General features: G+C 37.6%; 1 protein-coding gene across 1 annotated transcript in view; it reads left to right on the top strand.

The window, feature by feature from the left end:
- DLG2 (discs large MAGUK scaffold protein 2) overlaps positions 1 to 24843 on the top strand; it is a 967325-nt gene that overhangs the window by 627798 nt on the left and 314684 nt on the right. Inside the window, 1 exon segment of the mRNA XM_030469255.1 lies at positions 6523 to 6647. Within this exon segment, the coding sequence (XP_030325115.1) occupies positions 6523 to 6647 (125 nt within the window).

The following is a 24843-nucleotide window of genomic DNA, read 5'->3' as shown; positions in this document are numbered from 1 at the left end:
GTGCTGCATTAGAAGACTTGAAAGCAAAACTAAGTAAATCCCCTTATTAACAAAAATAGCATTATTTATAAGCCAACACAACTATCAGAGAAGTTTGCTGTTCTTACGCAGAGTGAGAAGGTTCCCTGCCTGCATCAGCCAAAACTGAAAAGCTTCAGGATTTTGATGCACATATGTCAAATTCTGAAAATCTGTCAAAAGCATACCAAATGCACATGGATTTCAGATATAACCTACCTTTGTATTAAAGCATGTTGAAATTTTGCATAAACAAGAGAAACCCAGCATTGCTTTAAAAAAAGCAAAGATTTAATGAACATATAGATTGTTACGACGCTTAATAGCTGAAGGAGAACTCCCATAGTAAAATTAAACGGACAACTTTTAAAAGAATAACAAGTAACAAAGTTGATGGGGTCTTGAAGTTGTAATAAAGGAAGACAGAAGAAAATATACCATGTATTTGGAAATGACTCAGGCATCGTTCTGTGAGCTTTCTCTTGACTACACTTGCTCTGACAAAACCTGCAAATTAAGGTAGCAACTCATACTTTAAAGCCATCTGTAAGACATGTGAGAGAGAAATTTGTCTGTGAACAGCAGAGTAGAGGTAGGAAGCCTGTAGGAAAAAAAAAACAAACAACAAACATAGAGAGATAAATTCATAAGTAATTTAGGTACAACATTAAATATTATAGGCAGTGTTTATTTTCTTTAATACATAAAACTCTACTTCTTAAGAACATATGGCTTGGCAAAGTCTCCTTAAATTGTCAAAATTGTATAGGGGAGCAGAAGAGAAAGAATTATTGAAAGATAACAAATCACAGATTGGGTTATTTATTAGCTAATTAACCATTTTTTCTCTATAACTTTTGTTCAGAAGTTTGCAGTATTTTGCAGCTGTGTAGCCTTTTCCTTTCTTCTCTCCCCCAAACATAACACTTTCCACAAAGAAACAGCAACAAGTGAGAGGTCATAAAGACAGCAATGGTCATGAAATTTTATTTTCTTTTATGAATGTACTTGGATGCTTCATCCACTAAGACATACACGGTGACTACTCTTCCTCTGTATTTACTGATAAGCAACATTTCTTATGGTTAATAGAAGAATTATCATAGGTTTCTGGGATGATGTGTTTTGATTTAGGTTTTCTCTGAAGCAGGAAAACAATCCTATGTGACTGAAACTTGATGTCTTTAATTGGGCAAAATCCTTGAAGAGAGTGGAAAGCACTGTAGGCTGGACTTGTGTCAGTTGTCTTCTTTGCACATTAGAGCTTTGTTAATGTAAATTATATTCCTTAACAGCTGAGCAATATGGCTCCCTTAAACCTGTAAGAAAAAAAACAAAAAAACTACAAAACCCCCACAAAACGACAAAAACCCAAACAAACAAAAACACCCCCCCCAAAAAAAAACCAAAACAAAAAAAACCAACCAAACAAACAAAAAAACTCCAAACCAAACAAACAAAAACCAAAAAAAAACCCACCTCACAAAGAATATTTCATTAATAGAGGTTGTGGGAGTATGTGGTTATCACCTGAAACATCTTTCAACTATTCTGTTACTCATTCTAACTCGGAACTAACAGCTCATTTTGCTTTTTACTGACTGATGGGCTGGAACAGGCTTCCTCGTACTCTGCCATGACAGAGGGAGGTTGTAGCAATAGTTAAGTGCTGTGCAGTTCAAGTCTATTATTTTTCCGAGTTAAATGCCACAGAGCTTTAGAAATTCTTTTAGAAGCAGTGAAGTAATTAAGTCATTCAAGAAGAGGCCATGTGAAACTGATGTCAGACACTGAGTTCTGCTGTCACCTTATTGATTTGAATTTTTTTTTTAAATAATGTGGAAAACAACCTCCACGTGATTGTGATTTGTGTATTTAATGTGGTAAAAGACAAACCAGTTGGCCCTTATACGGGGAAGTTCTCATTCTGCTCCTGATGTGCATTTCTCATTTCTTTTCTGCTTCTTGGGCTTACATTCTCATGCAAATTTGTTAAAGTTAGATTGACTTTGTATCACTCATGATCCAACTCAGTCATGAAAATGCAGCTTCTGAGCTGCAACAGAAAAAAAAGAAGGACAATAAGGAGAAAAATCATTCATAGAAATGTATGGAAGGTTATTGTCCATGGAGAATTGTAATGTCATAGGAAAATAACTCCAGTAGTTCTTATTGTCAACTTAACTTTGTTTCTATGGAAGTCAGTGTGAAGCACTTCTGAGAATAACTCTGACAAGAAAAAAATGCTGCGACCTATGAAGATGCAGCCTGTTGTAATGCTGCACTTAGTGGTGTGTAAAAAGAGATGAATGCAAAGTGTATGTCTGAGTAAAAAGAAGGATGGGTGCCATGTCCAAACCCATTACCTGCTGGTACCTTCATTTTAATGTTCTTTATGTTGGCAGTAAAACAAGTCTTCAGGTAAAAAAATTTCAAAATGGTCAGAACTTCCAAGTTCTTTTCCTGGCACATGAATCATCTACCATCTTATTTCAACCCTAAGTGTTACATTTTAGTCTTGGCAGAAGGTGTAACACCAGTCTGAAGTGATATTGTGACTGTTGGAGGTTTTCTGATCCTCCAGGGCCATAAGAATTATGGACAAGCCCCTTCCTTCCTCATGCTGAGCTATAAAGACCTGAGGTGATCTTTGTGGAGGTGCAAAGCCCCATCTGAGAAAGGCAGAAGAGAGTCCGGCTTGAGTAGCTTAAGAAGAAGTAGAGACAGGAGGCTATGAGGCCTCTGGGGTGTTTAGGTAGTTTGGACAAAGTCTCTGAAAAGTAAAGCTGAGCCAAGAGAGAAATTTGAGTTTGATGGTAAATCCCTGAGATGCACGAAATGGAGTAAACTGAGACAACTTTTCTTAAGCCAAGCTAGGCGCGTTGTACTATGCTAAGTCATTTGTCAGGCTGTGTGCATGACTGAGACCTTGCAATAGAAGGTGGGGAAACCAGTAAGAAACTAACAATTGAAAAACACATTCATGCATCTATTGCTGTGTAATTTTAATGCTAATCTTCCCTGTATTGTTAGTAACAAATTATATAGTGGTTTTATAGTAGTAGTAGTTGAGAACTTGAACAAAGAGATGCTAATATTTAGGTCAAAAGATAATTTAGTTAGTATAAATTCTACATCAAATTATTTGGATCTGTACCCTTGTATATTTGGACATGCAAATAATGATGTTTGAGCAGTGCCATTAAATGTAGTAGGTATGAGAGATGTTTAGAATATTCTGTCCCCTACATATGATTTAGAATTTTTGGCTAAATCTCTTCTACTGAAACAAAGCAGAGGAGCATATTTAGGCCTAAATATGAATCTCAGTTGATAGATGGAGTATCCCAAAGGAGGAAGACTGTTGCTTTACACCTTTTCTTCTCTTTATTAGCTGGTATATGTCCTTATTAAACATTTATCTGCCTTGTCACCAGGCCTCTGAGCTCGTTGTTAACTTGCTTTGCAAGCATGCAGGAGAAGTAAGGCTTGGAATAGAAAGAAGGCAGTGAATTAGCTTGACAGATATTTATGGGGAACCACTCCCAAACATGAGAGTCAGCATGTGAGAAAGCGTGAATGTGGCACCTTGGAAAATGCAGCTGCTCAGTGATTGTTCTGCTGTTGTTTTGGGCTGAAGGAATGGGCTGAAAGAATGCAGACATTTTCATTGGCTAGCAGGAAATGACAGGGGGACAGAAATTTGCCAAGAAAAGCTGTGAAGATAATTAGCACACTCCTTTTTTTCTGAGATGGGGACAAAGAAGATGCAAAAAAGTAATGGCTGGGGTGCAATCCCTTGCAGGAAGGTTCAGGAAGTGTTGTACTAGAATCCAGTATTTAACTGGGAGTGACAGCTCATCAACTGCAATGAGTTTTTATTGTAACAACCATATGCTGATGAACCTGCACACTATGGATAAGGAACATGAGGGAAACTGAAGATCTGTACATCAGTATTGCTGCTCAGAACTGAAATATAGTAGCTTTTAACCAAAATTCCTATTGCATTATTTTTCAACCCATGAAAAGGCCAGTTACCCATGAATGATGTAATCTTGTTGGCCATGAGCTGAAGTACAGAGACAGCAGATTTTTCCATGCAGCCAATGCAGACTCTTTAAGAACCACAGTGGAAAAAAAAATTGTGCAATTGCACTTAGCTTTTGCAGGGCAATTTCTGTGCAGGAAAGCCTTGCAGGGATATACCTAGCTGCTGAGGCAACTACTGTGAAAGTCCCAATGAGGAGTCCTGCCCTGTTCTTTTAAAAGGTAACTCCTAAGGGGCAGAATCAGAATAGTCTTGCAGTATAACAGACGCACATTTATGGATAAATGTCAGGAGGTAGCACTGATTCTCCTGAGAAGTCTGCAGCACTTTTACCACATCACTGCTTACTGTCAGCATTGCTGTATTTTTCGGCTCTAAAAAGTTAATGGGAAAAGGTATAGGAGGAAGAAAAGAGTGCAGGGAAAGCATGAAACCTTTTCAGATATTATTTCCTGCTAAGAAATCAACTTTATGTGAAGAACTGTAATGGCCAAGGAAACCCCATATAAAAGGCAAGCTTTGACAGTTTTTAAAGCTCTTCAGGCATGATTTTTATTATAAGTTTGTGTTCCCTAACCAACTAAAATTATATCCAGATCATTCCTTGCTATCTTGCTCTTCCTTTTTGCATGTAGAGAGTAGGTTTTTAGGATTTAGAAATCTACCTCCTTTTTTTTTTTTAATTTTTACTCTATTTTATTTTGTTAAATATAAAATATTACTCAAATGTTCTAGAAATTTTTCCTTGGTCTTAGTAGTGTTTTAAGGCTTTTGTTCCAGGCTTCCTGAAGTATATAAAAGTACTCATTTTTTCATTCTTGTATGTTGGAAGATAAGCTTCAATAATAATGTGACATATAGAAAAACTTAAACAAAAATAAAGTATTTCTAGAGTGCATGCTGATGCAGAGTGCACTGGATGATTAGGCATGTATTAAAATACTGGGAAAACTACCTGAATCTAATATGATCCTAATGATAAAAGGAAGATTAAATCAAAGATTTATAATACCGGCCCAGAGATTTTTATTAACTCTACAGAAAATACATACAGATTGGTTTGGGATGATAATGTTTTTCATAATATAGCTGAAATGTGTTAAAATATGTGTAGTTCTAAATCCTTCTCCTTGGATTACAAATTAGTTGAGTACTGAAAATTTATTCACAATTATGTGCTAATAGAAGAGCTGCAGATTGCATGTACACCTCTTGAGTAATGAGAACTGCTTGGCTTGTGAATGTAGAATCCTGGTAACAGGACTGAGAATTTGTCCTGCTGCAGGGAGGCAACATGCAGGGCTTTGCACACAAAATGCTTTGCATGCCTGACCTACCAGCTGAAGCCCCATGCAAAAATACATACATGAGTTTTGAATAATAATAATAAAAAAATACTAGAAAGGTGAAATGTTTAGGAGTACCACTTCTCACTAGGGCAGAAATGGGTACCTGTCCCAAGCAGGAGTGAAGAAAACAAACTCAATAATCTGAGAAATTGGTCAAAGTAAGAGAAAAGTATGTTTAGTGCCCAGAACAAATTTTCTCCACAGAAGTGCACATATTGGGAATTATCAATAGCCTTGCATCACTTTGATAAGCCTCAATGCTTATTTATAAAAATATTTTGGGATGAGTCTGATTTAAAGGATTGAATTAAAGCACTGAATTTATTCAAAAGAATGTCTCTGATAAATGTGAATTCATACAGAAAAGCCTAATAACTGATAAATACTTCCAGAAAAGAGTTAGAATTGTGGCTTTGAATTCTATGTGAAAAACAGTGACTTAGGTTCCAAATATTTGTATGTGAGTATTTATCTTTCCTGATATTATCACAGGTATTAAAAGTAACAAATAGGATTATTGACTTGACTTTCATAACGAGTCTACAAACATGAAAGAGCCTTTGAAATATGAAATGAGTTTTTCCTTCTAACAAGCACCAAAATCAAATAGTCTCATTTTGTGGAATTTTTAATTTTTTTAAAAAAAGCATGTGGATCTGAGAAATTATGACTTTCCAATGGAAAACAGTGTACTAAAATACATGAGAGCTAAATGTTATTCACCATTTCTGTTTATAAATTGCAGTGTTTTTTAAAGTTTTTTTTTCAAAGCTCTTAAGTTTTTTTAGCCTCCAGCTCTCATTGACTTGGATAAATTCATATTGAAGTTCAGATGCTAATTTATGTGGCTGCTTTTGAAAACAATAAAATTTAGGTCAAATCCTGTTTCTGCAGGAACATCTATTAACTATGGGAAATCTGTATTTGAAGCTTCTGTTCTTTAACTGACAATTAATTTTTTCTGAGTCACCTGCCTTCAAGCATGAAGTTGGCAAATACAGTGCATTTATTTAAGAAGTGAAGATACTTTGTTCTTGCACTGCAAATACACTGTCTAGAAATGCAGTATTTGGTAATGAATTTACAATTTTTTAATATTTCCAGGGGAATTCCGGCCTGGGTTTCAGCATTGCTGGTGGAACAGATAACCCACACATTGGGGATGATCCTGGGATATTCATCACTAAGATTATACCAGGAGGAGCTGCAGCAGAGGATGGAAGACTCAGGTAAAACCTTACTCACTATGTATGTTTGGAAAGAGAATACATCATTATTATAAATTGTTCTCTAGGAGTCAAATGTAAAATGGGTCTCTCATGGAGTCAGGGGAAGTAAATTAAATGACTGGAGTTTTCTTTCAGCTAAGGTAGGGGAGCTAAGTTAAGTAGGCTAAAGGAACTGAATGAGGATGATCAAGTTCTGTATAAGGGAGCATTTCTGGTACAAACTCCATCTTTGTACTCGTCATTTCATTTATTACAAAAGGCAAGACAGACACAGGAGGAAAGAGACATAACAGCATGGAAGAGTCTGGTCTCTGTGTGTTTGTGTCCATTGGTGTTACACATCAAGGCTACCAAGACTTGTGAAACTTCAGAGCCATTGCTAAATACTCTCAGGTGTTTGTAGGCGCTCCCTGTTATTTGACTGCCGTGGTGAGGTGTGCACTTTTTCCAAACATTTTTTTGCTGTGCTTTGTATTCTGAGTCACCTCAAGAAGCCTATTGCTGTAGCTCCTGGGATGGACAGAAATAATTCATTTTGGTACTTAAATATGTGGTAGCACATCTCTTAAACAAGAGGAAAAACAGCACTTGAGCTTCTCTTTCCTTAGGTGTCCATCTCTCACAGATACTGGCACCCATCTGTCAGTCATGAAGCCTGCTGATGCTCCAAAAAGTCAGTTTAGCTGGAAAAACTTAGAATAAAATTCTGAAGCTTCATGATGTCAGCACTGGAATCTAAGCTCTGGGACTATTTGCCAAAACCAGATGGTCTCCAATTCATGAAATGTGACCAGATGGTAGCAATAACTTTTTTTTTCCCAAAGCCTTTTCCTTTAATTCAAAGTTAAAAGCATGGGGAGTTGGCCAGTTTTTAAAGCAAGTTTTGGGTATGTCTTATACTAGATTGTTAATTTGATTTTGGAAACAACTTTATTTTATCATGGAAGTTATAAGGAGTCATGGTGGTTGACAGTGCCTGAAAAATTTATGGTCTACATATGACTGCAGATAAAATGAATAGGATAATCTCACATAACTTTATGACTTAAATGCAGCGATCTACCCCTAAGCTAGTCATCTTAGAGTCTCCTAGAAGAAAGTGAAGAAAATCCTAAACATTTCTAGATTATGACTCACCTCACCCTCAAGTTAATTTCTAAAATAGAACAGAAGAATCACATCTTAAAGGGCCTAGAATTTCCCTGATGCCTCAAATGAAACAGTTTCTTCAACTAGGTCAGCTGTAGTGATCTGTATTGCAAATGTCTGCATTGGGCCAGGTGAGCATCATGGAAAACAGCATGAGAAGAACACAGTATTTGGAAATCATGGTGCCATGATGAACAGCACAAGAGGGTCTTAAATCTGCATCTGCCTCCCTACAAATTAATAATGTTCCCTTGAAAGAAATTGTATCTTTTTAATGGAGTTTTTAATGAGTTTTGAAAGCTTTTCTAGTTTAAGTCATTAGGAAGACAGAAGCCATTGCAGTATTTTGTTGTACTATCTTTGTATGAAATCAAGTATTTCATAACTCATTACTACACTAACTCACTACTGTAAATTTAACTCATGATTATGTAGTAAATACTGTGTTTAAAAGATCTTAACCCACCAAAGATAGCATAGTAATGCAATTCATTAATCCATATCAAGATTAGAGTTGGCAAACTTTGTGTTTTGTAGCAGAAGTTTAGTAGTGCAAATATAGTCTTATTTCTAAGACTTAGGTAAAGCTTAGAGTATAGTATTTGTTAGCACACATTGAGGAAAAATGTTATAAATGTTAAGCATATAATTGGCATGGTTGTTTTTCCTACTGTCATTTGTAAACATAGTTTACACCAAACTCCTCTCTTGTTATTGCTTAATATCTGTATGCAATTAGTTCAAACTGGATCTGCAGAACTTTATTACTTCAAAGAATACTGTAAGCACTTTGAAATATGCCTCTGAAACTGCCATTAGGGAAATGGGTTGACTTAATTCTATAGGTTCTACACTAAATATCAGGAAAATTTCATCTTTTCTAGCAAATAACACATGGTATGAATTATAATGCAAATAATCTGGAGTGCTATATGTTCCTCAGTGCTCAAAGGTCATTTTTTATTTCTGCTTCATTTTCCCACAAGTTCAGAAAAAACTTTGTAGCACATAAGAATTTGCACTGACCCAGCTTTCCCACTCTTACAAATACAAGCTGCATCCTTACATGATGCTTTCATGTTGCAGAGGATTGTTTTTTCAGTATTTTATAGTAAAATGGCAGTAATAATTGAAAAGGTCTTACCATGATTTCCAAGAAAAAAATCCTGTCAGGAATAAACGGGTTTGTAGGTCTTGTGGTGAAATTTTATTTTATTTTATTTTATTTTATTTTATTTTATTTTATTTTATTTTATTTTATTTTATTTTAAAGTTTTTTCTAGGTTAAGATTTTGCCTTTCCTTGTCTTATCTGGTAAGTGGGTTTCACTTTGCTACAATGCTAACAAAGAAACCCTGTGATGTTTTCAGAACACCTGAAAATGTCTGTATCTGTAATCGCTACTGATATGCCACTAAATAGAGTAGCTATCCTGGGGCAGTCTACACTATCTTACATGATAATTAATTTTACATAACAGAGAACTTATCTGCTAAGGCCACTCAATTGGAATAAAAGCTCAGCAGCATGCAGTAACATAAGCCAAGAAGAGTAATAACCTGAGAACTGGAGACTGGTGATTATGAATAAAACCCCAATGTATTTCTGGTGTTCATTTTTGCCACACACTTTGCCTGCAGATATCCTGTGTTAAATAGTAGGGTGGACTGTTTGAACCAGCCTCTAAACCTACTATCTGTTTCTAAATCATAACCTCCTATAAAATCCTTTTTACTGCATTTTACATGAAGATACCATCTGAACATCAGGAAACACTTTTTTACTGTGAGGTTGACCGACTCTGGACACAAGCTGTGGAGCCTCCATCCTTGGAGATAATCAAAACAGGACCAGACGTTCCTGTACAGCCTGATTTAGATAATCTTGCTTCAGCGGAGAGGGTTTGATGGGATGGTCTCAAGAGATGTTTTCCAACCTAAATGATATGATTCTGCAATTTGCACCTGAGTCAGCAGTGCAGCCTGGGAGTGATGAAAGCCTAACATGAAGGTCAGCAGAGATACACAGAAAAAGGACTTGAGGCAACAGTCACCTGTTGCAATAAGGGAATTTCCAATTAGGTATGAGGGGATAAAAAATCTTTTAATGAGGGTATGTCACAGTTGACACACTGCTGACAATTAAATGAATGGCAAAATGCTCTCTATTACACCCCTCCTTTCAGCTACAGAGGAAGGAGAAAGAATAAGACAGGTTGTAAACTAAACTACACAGCTTTTATGAAACTGTAGTGATGATAAGGAAAATTATGAAATATGTACAAACATATACAAAAGCAACAACTGCATTCACACACAAACCCCTCCTCCTCCCAGTAATGCTCACATCACCACCAAGACTGCAGGCCCTGCGAAACTCCAACGCTGGACTCCTGGCTGGATTCAGGAGGACACAGATATAGATCAAAAGCAGATGAACAGATAAAGTCCTCTCAAGACACTGGCCATGGATGAAGAGGGCTTTACTTTTGTGTTCCCTCAAATTTATACTGACAAGTATGAGACTGAATACTTCATTTGGGCAATTTGGGCTACCTGTCTGGTCTACTCCTCCACAGAGGAGCATTGCAGGTGTGACGCTTTTACTCCTTTTTTCTTTCCAGAGCATAATATGTTCCTCAGAACTCAGCAGTGGCCTTGGTTCTGCAAACCATTCTCCAGCCATAACCAAAAACATCAAGTGTTATCAGTCCTAGAAGGAAACACTGACTGAGAAACTTGCTCTTAATTTCAGCAAGTGCAGCTACTTAGAAGAGACTTAACTGAAAGTAAAATCACTATAAACAAAATCGGTTCTATCCCAGATCAAACCAGGGCAAGGTAGCAAGGCACGGTGACTGTCAGTTCAGTTGGTTATGGAATATCAGTTTTCAGGGGGATTCAAAGTTCATTTGGGCAAAGCTCTGAGTCATGTGATTGAAATTTCAAATTGGCCCTGCCTGGGGCAGGAGATTGGACTAAACGACTTCCAAAGGACCTTTGCAAACTTACTTGTTTTCTGATTCTGTATATTGCTCTTATACATAAAACCTGTGTGTGAAACTAGAAAGGACGTGATTAAGTGCCTAGGTTTTTTTCTTTTAGTAAAAAACAGTACTTTTGTGGGGGTTTGCCACTTCACGACACTTCACCATATCTACAACAATAATTAAAATACAGTGAATGTTATCAGCCACTTTACACTACCTCGATTTTAATAAAAGAATCCTGCTTTTGAAAGACTTCTTGAACTTTCAAATATTAACCACAGAATCACTGACTATCCCAAGATGGAAGCTATGCATAAGGATCACTGAGTCCTCCTCCCTGCTACCATGAACAAAACCACATGACTAAGAATGTTGTCCAGGCACCCCTTGAACTCTGATACGTTTGGTGCCATGACTACTTCCCTGGAGAGCCAGGACTGACCACACTCTCAGTGAAGAAAATCTTTCTCATGTCCAGTCTGAACCTACCCTCACACAGATTCAGTCTCTTTCCTCGTGGAAAATCATTTCCTCGTGGAAATCGTGGAAAATCCTCCCCCTCTGCTGCACCCTCTGAGGAAGAAATAACTATTATGTTTCCATTCTGCCCTCCCAGAAATCCACCGACTTCTAGAAATAGTGTAAGAACCAATACACTTCACAGTTCTGATTTGGGAAAACATTTTAAGTAAGTACATTGGCATAAGTTCCTCATCTCACAAAGTACAGAAAGCTGTGGCATATTTTATGATGTCCATTTGATATACAGAAAACTATTTAATATATAATAATAACATATGGTAAATAATTTAATGGAATAAAAAAGATTTACTTTAGGATTTCATTAATTTAGCTAAATGCGACAATACTAAAATTGGGACTAGCTGAAAATCATGATTTTTTCTGAATGTTCCATATAATGTTTCTTTGAAGCTTTTAGTTTCAAGTCAGTCACAGACAGAAAACATAAAGCATCCAGAAGTAGCAATAGTTCCTACTGAGCTGAAGGGGGATTTCTCTCTACAATTTGATCTTTTAAGACTTCTGATGCATAAAACCTTCTCCTGTCTCACAAATATCAGTTGTCCACAGGCAAATGGCTACTTTTTAATAAAGAACTTCTGAGTTTAGATTTCTTTTACTCTCTGAAAGAAAATGAATTCCAGTAATTTCTGGATCAGGGCCCTTTCTGGTTTTTTTTGAGTTTGTGTCAGAGAAAAAAATACAGTGGTTGGCTCATTTGCCAAGATAAAGCAAAGAATATATCCCAGCATTTCCTTCAGTTGACACTTACTGATCATATTCTGGCTTCTAAAAGGCAATAAAGATCTAAAAAATTCTTCATATTCTGTGAAAGCAAGAGTGATCAGATAATGGAACTAGAAGCACAGTATAGTGGTACAACTTGATTGGAAAAAAAATAGTAAAATTAAAATATTTCAACTACAATGAAGTACAGAAGATCAGAGACACATGAAATATCAACTTATTTTCAACAATCATTAACCAAAACTGGTTTTAGTCATAAGATACTGTTTATACTTTCTCACAGTCCAATTCCAATGGAGGTATTTTCCTCAAAACTCTATATAGGAGTTCCTTATCAGAATATATAATTTTCATTGGATTTTGAAGGCAAGATTGAAAACGTGAATTTTAAAAGATCTTTGGCTCTAAAAAAGAAATAAAAGAGTTGTGCTAGAACAAAGATTAAAATCTTATATTTTATACCAATCACACGGTCACAGGACTCTAACTGAACCTTAATTCAAAAATTAAATTACTGCCTATGTGAATATGAATTAATTTATTTGCAGGACTGTAAGATAGATTTGGGAGGCATTGAGCTTGAATTTCAAGGGTTAATATTTTAGCAAAGGTTATTTTGATATTTGAGACTCAGCTGTACTCCAGAGGAAAGAGCGTTGATATGAGTGAGGGGTGAGTCAAAGGGATGAAAGCAGTTGTGCCTGGAGGCACATTGCCCTGGTAAGCTGCCCAGACCTGTAGCTATTTCCTATTTCATTCATTCCTTCTTCTAGGAAACTGGTTTCCAGTCTGTTTCAATTTGTAAATTTTTTTTTCTTTTTTTTTTTTTCCTCTTTGGAAGTGTGGATATTTATAAGGAGAGATTAAACACCTTAAGAAAAGAATTGATTGTGAATTACCTATGGCAGACTAATCAGAAATTGAATCATCAGCTCTCTGAATACCATTTGTTAAAAAATAAGGCTGTGCAGTGCGTATCTTCCCTTTGTAAATCTTGTCAGAAGGTTTAGGATTGTGAAACTGCAGCATTTTTAAGGTATGCTGTGTTGTCCTACCATCACTGTAGTAATGAGACCCACTGGATTTTTTCCCCAGCTCTCAAAGTCTTTTGGTGTGGGGAAAGGCACATAATATACATGCTAATGGTAGGACACAAGTACCAAAATAACTTGCCCCTCAGTCATCTAGTAAATCAAGGAGAAAGCCTGGAATAGTATAGTGATACCTTCTCTCATATTTCTGTGCCTTACAGGCTTCAGTTAAATACCTATCAGCAAAGGTTTTAAACAAATTAATTTGTGTTCCCTTCAGTCATCAACTAATCCACTGTGATGTGTCAAAGGATTATAAATTTATTCAGGCATGCGTAGCAAGAGAGGAACTCTGAAAAGAAAGCTCTTTCTCATGCATATTAAAAAAAACCCCAACACAAAAAACTAAAAAAACTAAAAAAACTAAAAAAAAAAAAAAAAAAGTCAAAGATTGCATTCTGATCCAATTTTTAAAAGTACTTCTACATTTCACTGAAGATGAAGCAGAGAGGAACTATTGCAATTTCATGGTATTTGTTCAAACTTGAAAACTGGAATTAAGAACCACACTGCTATAACTGTTGTGTGCAGTTTACCTGGAAAGTTAAAGGAAAAAAAGACAGAGGAGAGGAAATAGAAATTAGTCCCTTCTGGACTTGAGAGCTGGGTAGACAAAGGACCCCTTTCAGTCATTGCCCCATGGGCTCTGCCTACAGAGTTTTATCTCTGAAGTAAAATCTGAAACGTAAATCCCACTAACAGAGTTGTTGCCTGTTGGTATCTGTGTGGAGCTCTTTGCTTATTAAGATGTGAATTGGGAGTGATAATAGCAAAACCGAAAACCAAAACCCCAAACCAACAGAGGCTGTTTCAGACTAACGTGAAGAGCTATTCCCAGGAGAGATGATGTCCTTTACAAGTGTGTCATGGATCTCTAATGCAGCTTGGGCAACTGGCTTTATTCTACCATCATTGCATATCAAAATAGGAGCTTTCTGATTCACTGCCTGAGTCCCTGTTTGTTTCTGATCTTCTATTAAGCCTATCAGTCCCAGGTTTATGTGCGTTGCAATGGTGTGCAGCTTGTTCAGGATGTTATTATAATCACAGAGCTGCCACAAAACACTGATTCATATCTTCAGTGTTTACAGGCCTCTGACAATGCTATTAGTTCGGTACATATTTAGTAGTAAGTTAATAAAGACGCATTCACCCCATTAGGCAAAACATGCTTGCTTTGCAGACAGTCATAAAGTAGATCATGAGTTATTGACTGCTCACTCCATCCTGGTTTGTGTTAAGAAGTTTATCTTATTAACTCTGTTAGTCTGTGTATCTGTGTGTAACATTTTTTTAAGCTGATGTGGAATTAAAAAAAAAGAAAAAGAATTACTGCAGAGGATCTACATGAAAAAAGAGGTCACAAAATCAAAATCCAATTTTCATACATTATTTTTAAAGTTGAATATGTCCTACATTGGCTTAAGCTTTAAATAATCAACTTATGTGACTTTTCATCACTAGAATATGTTACCATATATTTCTTTTCTTCATTGCTTCACACCACTTCACTTTTCCTAAGCTGAATCCTTTTCCTGTATGGAATTTGCATTCCTTATTTGGTATTGCAGAGCCCCAGCATGTCTCTGAATTTTGATTATATTTCTGCTTTTCCTATTTTAAAAATAATTTGTTAGGATGTAAAAATTCTCTTATGCATTGCAAGAAAAGAAAGGGAGATGAATTATCAGGTAAAAATGATAGAATTTAATGAATAGGAATAGAAAAAGGTACCTAGCCTGTGGTGACAAATTTGAATTTGAAACTGGAGAATTTTAGGGGTCTCTGCATAGATAGCACTGATGGACATCATTTAAGTTTTCTTTTGTAACACAAAGGATCAATTTCCTGCCACTATAAGTTTCTGTGCTGTCCTCCACTAATTGAAACCACTGCTTGTGAGCACCACTTGAGCCAATAGCTTGATAAGTCTGTAGATACACTGCAGGTGGATACTGCCCATTGCACTAGGTGTTTCATGCACTGGAGCTGAACTGGTTAACATATCTCTCTCCCAAGAGTTCCTTCAGTAACCATCCTGCCTGAAATTACAATGCCTCAGAGTGAGGAAGCATCAGAACAGACCCATGCAGCCAAATCCAAGGGATTATTTCATCAACATGTTTGCACTGCTACTGCAGTTACAAATTTAAATAGCTCAGTGATAATTTATCTGGAGTAAGAAGCCTTCTGTGATTACATACCTTAGAAATCATCAGCTCTCTATGGAGCCTGGTGTTAGTCAAGGAAGAAATATTTCACATCTGTTCCTGTACTCGACAGGTGTAACCCTCAGGGGTACTGCTGAATTCTTCATTTCCTTCAACTCTCATTTAATTTGAAAATAAGATTCTGGACAAAAATGGAACTGACTTCAGCTATCATTAAAAATGTTATGTTCTTTATAACCAGAAAATATCTGATCCTAAAACTTTTAAGAAAAATCTTGTTCAACTTTTTGCTTCTGACAGCCAAACCCACTAATACATGGTGAGACTGATCATACACCGTCAAAACTCTCTGCTGTGGATTGAATAAACACCTGGACTTTCAGACTTTAGGCAAGGCGTATTTCATGACAGTGCCTCCTCACTGCTGTCACATTTTTTGTCCTGATTTTAGTGTGGATTTAGAGCAGAGGTTTTAAGTTTACTTCCCTGTGGCATACAGGCTTTAGTATCAAATTTTCAAGATGTGTAAGTACTTTGTTTGGATGTGTTGCTTACATCATGCATGTTACTCTGAATCATATAACTACAAAAAAAAAGCTTTTTCTTCTCTACTTACCTATTTGCATTCTACTCAAAGTTACAGCTATGTTAAACAAGTAGCCTAATGAAATTGATGCTCTGAAGCTACTGAAGTTTCTCACCAAACTTGAACTACATGTTTTGTCCTCCGTATTTTTTAATGCTACACCTTTGTTTGGAATAGATTTTCTCAATCAAATCAGAGCAGATGGGAGGGTTTTCTGCTTGTTAGTGCAAGCGCCTGGGAGGCAGGACTGCTTAGTTTTGTTCTCAACTTGCTATGCCTGATCTGTGGCAACACTTTTCTTCTTTTGTGCTAAAGTTTCCCCATTTGTAAAATAGCTATAGTGATCATTATCTTTGCCTTGTGGGGATTGTTGTGAAGCTTAAACGAGCTCATATTTGCAAAGCACTTTGAGAGCACCAGATGAAAAGTGCTTGTAAAAACACTGAATCTGGAATTGCCTTCTGGGTTATCTGTTGTAACTGGTTTTCCTGCACAAACCTGAACACGCTTCAGACAGCGCTAGTGGCAGCTGGGAGGGTTTTAACCAGAGGTGAGGAACAAACGAGTGGTTTGGTGTATTTAGCTGGCAAAGCCTATCTCGGTCCCAAGGAAGCGGCTGTTCCTTATCCAGGCTGGACTCGCCGATGCTGGGCCCAGGCAGCTGCTCCTCCTCCGGGCTCTGGGCCTCGGAGCCCCGGCGCGGTGCCGGAGCCAGCTAAACCTGACGGCTCGGAGGGTAAGTCAGGGCTGTGAAGCCGTCCCTGCCTTCTACCACACCTACGGAGCCTGGCCTGGGGCATCTTCCACTACCTGCAGAGCAACCCTGCAGCTGGGAGGAGCTTTGCAGCTTCCTGGTGCCCTCATTCATCTCAGACTTTAGTGTTTTGTTTTTCTTTCTCTTTCCTTTATCCCAGCGCCTTCCTCTCACAACACCCCACACCTCGTTTTTCTCATTCTTCGCTTCCCTGTCCCACTTCGGTCTCTGACTTTGAAGGGCAAACATCAATACTCGTTCTGTGAGCAGAAGTTTCCCTTCTGGTCACCATTAGAGACTGCAGCCTCCGCCGGCTGCCAGAGCCGCCCAGACCGAGCCGCGCCGCCGACAGGCGCTGGATGCGCTGGGAGGTCCGGTCCCCGGCTACTAAGTGGGAGTAGTTTCAGCAGGAAAGCATCGTACATGGCAGTGGCGGGAGACGAGACGCAGAGAGACTGAGGATAACTGGGGAGTTAAGAGAACGGACGGAGGAATGGAAAAATGTGGTAAGAGCAAAAAGATAAACTGAGGATCGAGCCGGATAAGAAAGGCAGAGGGAGAAGAAATGCAGAGGGTGGGAGAAACTATTTGACTTTTAGAGGGGGGTATAGAAAAAGGAAATGGTAGCACCTTTAGAGCCCGTGAAATAGATTAATAAAGAAAATTTGACACAAATTGAAAGCCTGTTTCAGGGAAGCCTTCTGAAGGGACTGCCAGCCCCAGCCTCTTGCCCACCCTCTGCATTCCCCCTCCCCTTCTTGCCCTCTCCTGCCTGTCCCTAACGCCGCTTCCGCTGCCGCCCCCCCGCTGTCACCAGCTCCCAATCAAACAAAAACATTAAACGAAAAGATGAACACAGCGAGACACTGGAGCAGGTTGCCCAGAAAGGTGTTGGAAGCTCCATCCCTGGAAGTTTTTAAGGCCAGGCTGGACGGGGCTCTGAGCAACCTGATCTAGTGGGAGGTGTCCCTGCCCTCGGCAGAGTGGGTTAGAACTGGATGATCTCAAAGGTCCCTTGAACCCTGGAAGTTTTGTGACTCTGTAACTTGTTGGGCCAGCCGGCTGATCAATGAGTAACAGGGCATTTGGCTAGTGACTTTTGACTTTTAACTGGCAGAGCTACTGGCCTGGATCACTTCATGCTTGTGTCTGTTCTGCACAACTTCAGATCTCTTGATTTTAGTAAAGTCACACTTAATTTCCAGCAAGTTAAGGTAGGAATCTCCGGTCTGTTAAGTACAAAATGGTCTTTTATGGCCGGAGAAATGTTTTGATGTGTGTTTTTACACTAGTGTGTGAACAAGGGCTCATCCCCAACCCAGCAGCTTTACCTTGACATATGTTTTATCATAGTCCCTAACTCTTCTTGAAGATGATGCTTGGGGAAGAGGAGTCTATCTAACACGGGACATTTTAAAAGGAATAATGTGTGAAGTGAAAGATAATAAACTCTGTTCAAAATTACTGTAGGTGTGGCTTACCTAGCAAAAGAGAGTTAATTTGCCTTGAGTTATGCTAGCCAAGCAATAACTGAAGACTTGATGCTGCAGAAAATAATTTCATTATAAATGATTTACAACAGCTGTACCTCCAAAAGCATTATACAGAAACAGGATATTCTGCTTTTAGGATGATTTTGTTGGGAAAAAAAATTTAAAGCAAAAAAGGAGAGGTACACCATTTAGAGATGACTTTTCTAAAAGTTTATGCTGGAGTCTATGTGCAAATTAAGTGGGTGTTAGCTACTACTCCCACAAAGCCACATAGCTACACCCTGTGAGATGAGCTTCCATCAGCTAATAACTACTTCTCAGAGTAAGTTAAGAGAAGCTATTCTGGAAGACATTAACCAAATGGAGTTTCGCTTCTCTCCTCACTCAGTATTGGGTTTGTCTGTGAAGCATCCTCTGAATGTTATCAGACACAAAACAATGGCACCTTTTTGTACTACTGATGTTGACTCAAACTTTGAGTAGATATCAGAAATTTTAACTGTATGGGGGTAAGGTGGGGATGTAGAGGATGACATTTGGAGTTGATGTGGAGTTTACAATCATTCTTAGCTCCAGGATATTACTGATCATGTTGCATGAGGTCATTATGAGTAAATTTTAAGTAATACCACACCAATACCATGCAGTGAGCATTCATGTAGTTTATGAAACTTCTGGTTTTATATAGCTTCAGATAATAATGTCAAGTTACTGATTTTGCAATTGTTACTGGCTTTGAAATTTTAGTAACAAAGTCATTCCTACAGCTAAGAATTGCCTCAGATTAACTGCTTCACAGAATCATAGACTGGCTAGGGTTGGAAGGGACCTTAAAGATAATCTAGTTCCAGTCCCCCTGTATGTTGCAGGGACACCTCCTCCTAGACCAGGTTACTCCAAGTCCCATCCAACCTGGCCTTGAACACTTCCAGGGATGGGGCATCTCCATCTCTGGGCAACTAGTTCCAGTGTCTCACCACCCTGATTTTATTTATTTATTTTCCCTAATATCTAGTTAAATTTCTTTCATCTTAAAACCACTTTAAAAACTTGTTTACCAAGTTTGGTGGGTTTGTTTTGTTTTGTTGGGTTTTTTTATTACTTTTTATTTATTTATTAACAATTTAAATTATAGATGCATAGTACTTTTGGAAGAAGTAGATTCTTGAAAATTATCAATTCATGTGTCAATTTCTTTAAATTATACTCTTTATTTGATTTGTAATTGTTTTTTGTATAATTTGTTCTAATAATATTTGACTCTGTAATTGTTGGAGTACTGGCTGCATCACTGCATAAAAATTTGCTATAAAAAAAAAATAAAGTCTAAAAAGACTTCAGAATATGATGTTAAAGCTGTGCAAACATTTTTATTGATACAAGAGGAGGACCAAATTGCTTTTCAGTGACAAAGGGAAAAGTCAGGACTTCCTTCATGCAGGAAAGTAGTGGCAAAATCGCCTTTTGACTCACCTCTGAAGGGGAACCTGCATTCACCATATTTCTCTGTCTGGGGAACGTGAGCCCACATCTCTCAGTGGAGTAAGAAGCACCTGGGGTGCTATGAAGTCAGTGGTTTGCATTCTTTCCTTCCAAAGTTGTTTCACTTCCAGAAAACAAGTAAATGTTAATTGGGTCAGAGCATCCTTACACTGACTGTGTTATTTTGAGAACCAGGTAGAGGTTACGGACCAGGGTTTCTGTCCTTAGCACTGCTCAGTAGTAATTTTACAGACACTGGAATTAGTTTCTATTGTTATTAAAATTTCTTTGATATATTTAAAGATTTTTTCAAGTTAAATCAAGAGGCATAATTTCTAGTCATGTGATTGAGGATGTTTTCCCGAATGATGGGAGGTTTTCACTGCAATTTAAGAGGAGGATTACATTATAAAAAGTACAACAGCTTCAGTGATGGAAGCAGAGGTAGTTAAAATGTTTTTCTAGGAGATGATATTGGATAATAAGACAGCAGATTGTTGGTTTGATTCTTTTTCACTAGCTGTCAAAACTTTTATTCAATTTTATTTTAATTCAAAGTGTATTGCTATGTAATTTATTTTTGGTTTGACTGGAAAATTTATTCAGCATAAAATAATGTCATTTTTGTCAAGAAAAAACATAATGGAAACAAGTTCAACCTGAACTCAGTTTTTTCCATAGTTTAGTTATAAATTTGTAGGTGTTACAGCCAAGAAGCATTCAGATAAATAGAAAGATGGGTCATGGTGTTTCCATCTCTCAAATTAAATTATGTTACCAGTAGTTCAGTTATATGGCTTTGGCTTGAAGAGTTTGTCTATATCAGGGCCTTTCTTTTTATGAGGAAAAATCAGTTACAAGCAGTAAGAGATTATGTCCTGTTTCCTAACTACAGGAGAGAAACTGAATGACCAGAGACCAGTGTTTACTGTCTCTTCTAATCAAAGGATTTGGGGATATCAGATGAAACTAATAAGCAGCAAGTTGAAATATCCCTAAGGAGATATTTACTGAGCTGATAGGAGAGCTGTAGAATTCATCTACAGATAACACTGTGGACATTAAGTACTTTATGTGAGTTTTGACAACAGTTAAACACATTTGTGTAAGACGAATCTACCCAGGGTTATTAAATGAAAAAAAAAATGTTGACTCTGGAAAGTCTGAAGCTGTCAGCAGCTGAAAATATATTCTGGTTAAACATTGTGTTAAATCTTTACCATCTGGTAAAGACCACTGTTGGAAAGAAACAGCAGGCTAGATAGACACCTGGATTATGGCTTCACATAGCTTTTATCTTTTCTACAAGTGAACACCTTACTCCACACATTTTAGCTCCACTCCTCCTACAGGTAACAGTGGCTGTAGTGTTTCCTTTATTCAAAGGGCTTGATTTCTGGGTGATCCATAGGGATATGGTTGGTAAGGCTGAGCTGAGTGGCTCCCTCACAAGCCTGGCTGATGGGCATCTTGCCTTGCTGCCTAGTTTTGTGTCTCTGCAGCAGTCCTGCTGCCAGGAGCCAAGGTCTGATTTTAATCTGTGGGAGAGGTTTTTACACTGCAGGGTTGTGACTGTTCTTTTATCTTTCCTATTTTTTTTATTCCTGTTGGTAGCCATTAATGTGCCCACTCTCGAAATCAGTCACTGCATGGCAGGTTGTGCTAGTGCTGAATGAGCTCAACATTACCAAGCTGCATTAATATGGCCTTTTCCCTGTGGTTATTGGCTGTAGACACATGGAAAACATTGATCCATATGGATTTCCATGCTTTATCCACTCTGTCAGTGTCTGAGCTGGCTTGGATATCCGTGCATGGGGTTTCACTGGGTCAATTTGATATTATATGAGCTGTCTTTGGGGTCAGACCTTCTTGGATTTTTTAGGTAGCAGCTTGATGGGTATTTTTAACCAAGAGTTGTATATAAGCACTCCCAAACAGACACCCTGTGATAAAGGCACACTGCCTGAAAGAGTGAAAGGATCTGGTGAGTGTGGAAGAAGGGGTTAACTGTAGGAGAGCCTTGCCTCAGGAAGTTCTCAGAATTAGTCTAGAATGCGGAAATCATCTGAAGTATTTTAAACAACATATAAATTGCTTTTTTAGCCAAATTTGTGCCTCGAGTGAAGTCTTACAGCTGAGCTTATGACCTTAAAAAAAAAAAAAGTAACTGCTGATGTGTCCTCTTGTGAATCTACAAATAAGAACATACTCAAGCTTCTAAATATATTTTCTTCTAGCATTTTAAAGTCTGCAGGGTCTTTTCCTAACTGTAGAGTGCAGTATGCTATCTGTTTCTGACTTGCAACTTCAAAAATAGAAATTAGAATAATAAATGAAACACAGGGAGAGGGGTAGAGAGGTGTTGTGTATGAGAAGGAGCTGCTCCACTAATATTTCACTGATGTTGTTACCAGCCTTTTGTGTTTCAATTTCAGTTACTATTATGCAGAACCTTTAATATTTTGACATTTCATTAAGATGGCTGTTTTTTAAAAAACCAATAACTAAAGCAATAGCAAAGAACAATAAATAAATATAAATGTCTTATAACAGTTTGGTAGCTTTGCAGGTTGTGTGTCTGGTCTCAGCAAGACCATGTCATTAACAGGATATGGAAACACACAGTCTTTTCAGGCAATAGCACATTCTGAATTTCAGAAGTATATTCTGAAATCTGAGTTACTGCCTGATAAACTGAGCTATAGTCTCTGTTCTACAAGTGAAATAATCCTCAAAGTTCTCTGGTAGAACACCTGCAAGTCACACTGAGGTGACCTTCAGTCCTTCTGGATGTGATCTGTGTATTAAGCTGTGTATTAAGCCAGACAGTTCTGCCTCCTAAGCCATCTGGATTCCTGGTGTATAAAGGAGGAATTTCCTTCATAGGTTTTGCTTTCCCATGCAGCCTTCTGGAGGACAAGGACTAGGACTTTGTTGAGCTAATGGGTCTGGAAATGGGAATCAGAAAAGTGACTAAGAGACTGCACCAGTCTGAAAGTCTGAAAGAGTGAGCTGGATCCATTGTGCACAGGTTTTTTCTGTTGCTTCTTTGCTTCTTTTGCATTTTGCCACCTAGGAGGGAACATCCTGAAGACTAACATTTCTTTGAAAGATAGGTGCCTCTTCTGTATGCCAGGAACATGGCAGATATTTGAAGGAGTAAACAATGAACTGGCAGAGCAGCTAACACCATTTCAGGTCACCTTCCAAAACCTGATGCCAGCAGCTGTGGGCTGAAGTCTGGTGGTATACTGAAGACCAGACGGGTTTTCCTTTATGTTTTGGTAAAATCTACACATATGTTTAAATAAAAACCATTTGTAGCATTTTTTATTTTAGTTTCTGGGCCAAAACTAAAAACCAAAGCCAATTGGTGGTAGGGGTTGTGAGGCTGCAGAAGCACAGAACCAGCATTAAACAAACTCACACTGCTTTTTGGCAAACTTATTGGCTCAGCCATACTCCAGCCTTCAGGCTCCTGAGCACCAGCACCCCAAAACTGGTTTGCCAGTGGAGGAAGCATCCTCTTGGTTGTATTTGCTTTCAGGAGTGCTGTGCAATAGTTCAGTTCCAGTCTTTGCACAAGCAGAAATGCACTGCACAAACTTAGGGCATGGTGGAAGTTGTTTGTCCTTCATCTTTCACTTCTGAAGGCTGGTTACAAGGGTGAATGCAGCCAGGAGAAGGCTTTTCTTGGTTATCTGTTCTTTGTGCTGAGTATGCTTAGAGGCTGCACTGAGGGTTAGTCCCTGTTTGATATGATGAGCCAAGAAGGTGTAGGCTCTCCTCTGGAAAGTTTATTTAGACAGTAAACAGTAGACAAAGGAAGTGGAAAGCAGGTGGGGTTTTAATCCTCTATTTGAAGATTATGAAAAAAAGAACTTAGGTGACCTGCTCAAGGTTGCACACGAAGTGTTGAGCTGGCACTAAGTCAGCGTGTTGGGAGAAAAGGTTATAATTTTTTCCATGTATTTAATTTTAATAGGTTAATGCTATTTACTAAAGAATTCAGAGGACTGAAAGATTATTTTTTCTCTCAGAAATGCAACATTGTGTTTATAGTCCTTATTTACTTTTCTTACAAGCAAAACCAATTCTGCTTTTGATAGAAGCATAGGTTAGATTTGATAATTCAAATAATGCCTTCATCTTAAGTACAGCTGGGTTACCTTTTATTATACCAATGTTTGCACATATATTTAAATCAAAATCTGGGATTTCACATTTTTATGAAATTCAGCTCAAATTCTCCGGTAGTATTCAGAAATTATGCCCTATCCTGCCCTCCCCCAGTCCTAATTTATATCAATATTATTTATTATTATATCAATATTATATATTATTTTCAGCCAGTAACCACTCTATAAATTATTTGGAATTTCATTATGAAGTACATAATTTTCAAATTTTGAGCTAGGATTGGCTGTTGCTTACATCAAACATTTTCTCCTCTTCAGCTTCCAGAAATAGGAAGAAATTTTCTTCTGATGCTACATTTTATCCCTTTGTTTTTAAAATGGACATTGCAGTAGTTTTATATGACTTTACAGTGTCAGAAAGGGGCCTCAGGGTATATGTGAATTTGCTATAGAAACTGGATCATGTGTCTAAGGATCGTTATACCTATAGAAACAGTATACCCTATGGCATGTACATATTATATTGTTGGTATCTAGTTTTAACACTATATTCTATAATTAGAAAGAAAGATCTGAAGTCTGCCAAAGGAAATCTGAGGTCCTTTATTCTGAATTTTTAGTTGAAATTAAAAAAAAAAAATATTCCTCTTGGAAACCAATTATATGGGCCTATACCAATAATGATTTCTTTTTTTTTTTTTTGTCCTATATATACTGTAAATTTTACTTACCATGAGATAGTAAGGGTGTGTATAGGGTTAACAAAAAAAAGTAGGAGAGAGTAAGTGTTCCCTAACTAATGCACTAGATTGATTCTCCTAGGGTCAGATAATGTGTCCATATTATTATTAGCTGATCTGTTGAAGAAAGAATAATAATAAGTCCTTTAGTCCTTTTAGCTTTTAGCTACAATCTTTTTTTCCTACTTAAAGTGCTATGTTCTTGTAACTTCTGGAAGAAAGCATCAACCTTTTAATAGGGAAACTTTGGCTAAAAAGATTAGGCAAAACAGGAGCAAAAAATCAAAGTGAAAGTTTAGTGCTTTCCTCTCTTCTGTTGATACCTCCACG

This window comes from Calypte anna, chromosome 1 (assembly GCF_003957555.1).
Source record: "Calypte anna isolate BGI_N300 chromosome 1, bCalAnn1_v1.p, whole genome shotgun sequence".
Lineage (NCBI taxonomy): Eukaryota > Metazoa > Chordata > Aves > Apodiformes > Trochilidae > Calypte > Calypte anna.
The sequence above is the reverse complement of the archived record's forward strand: the minus strand, read 5'-3'. Positions and strand labels throughout refer to the sequence as shown.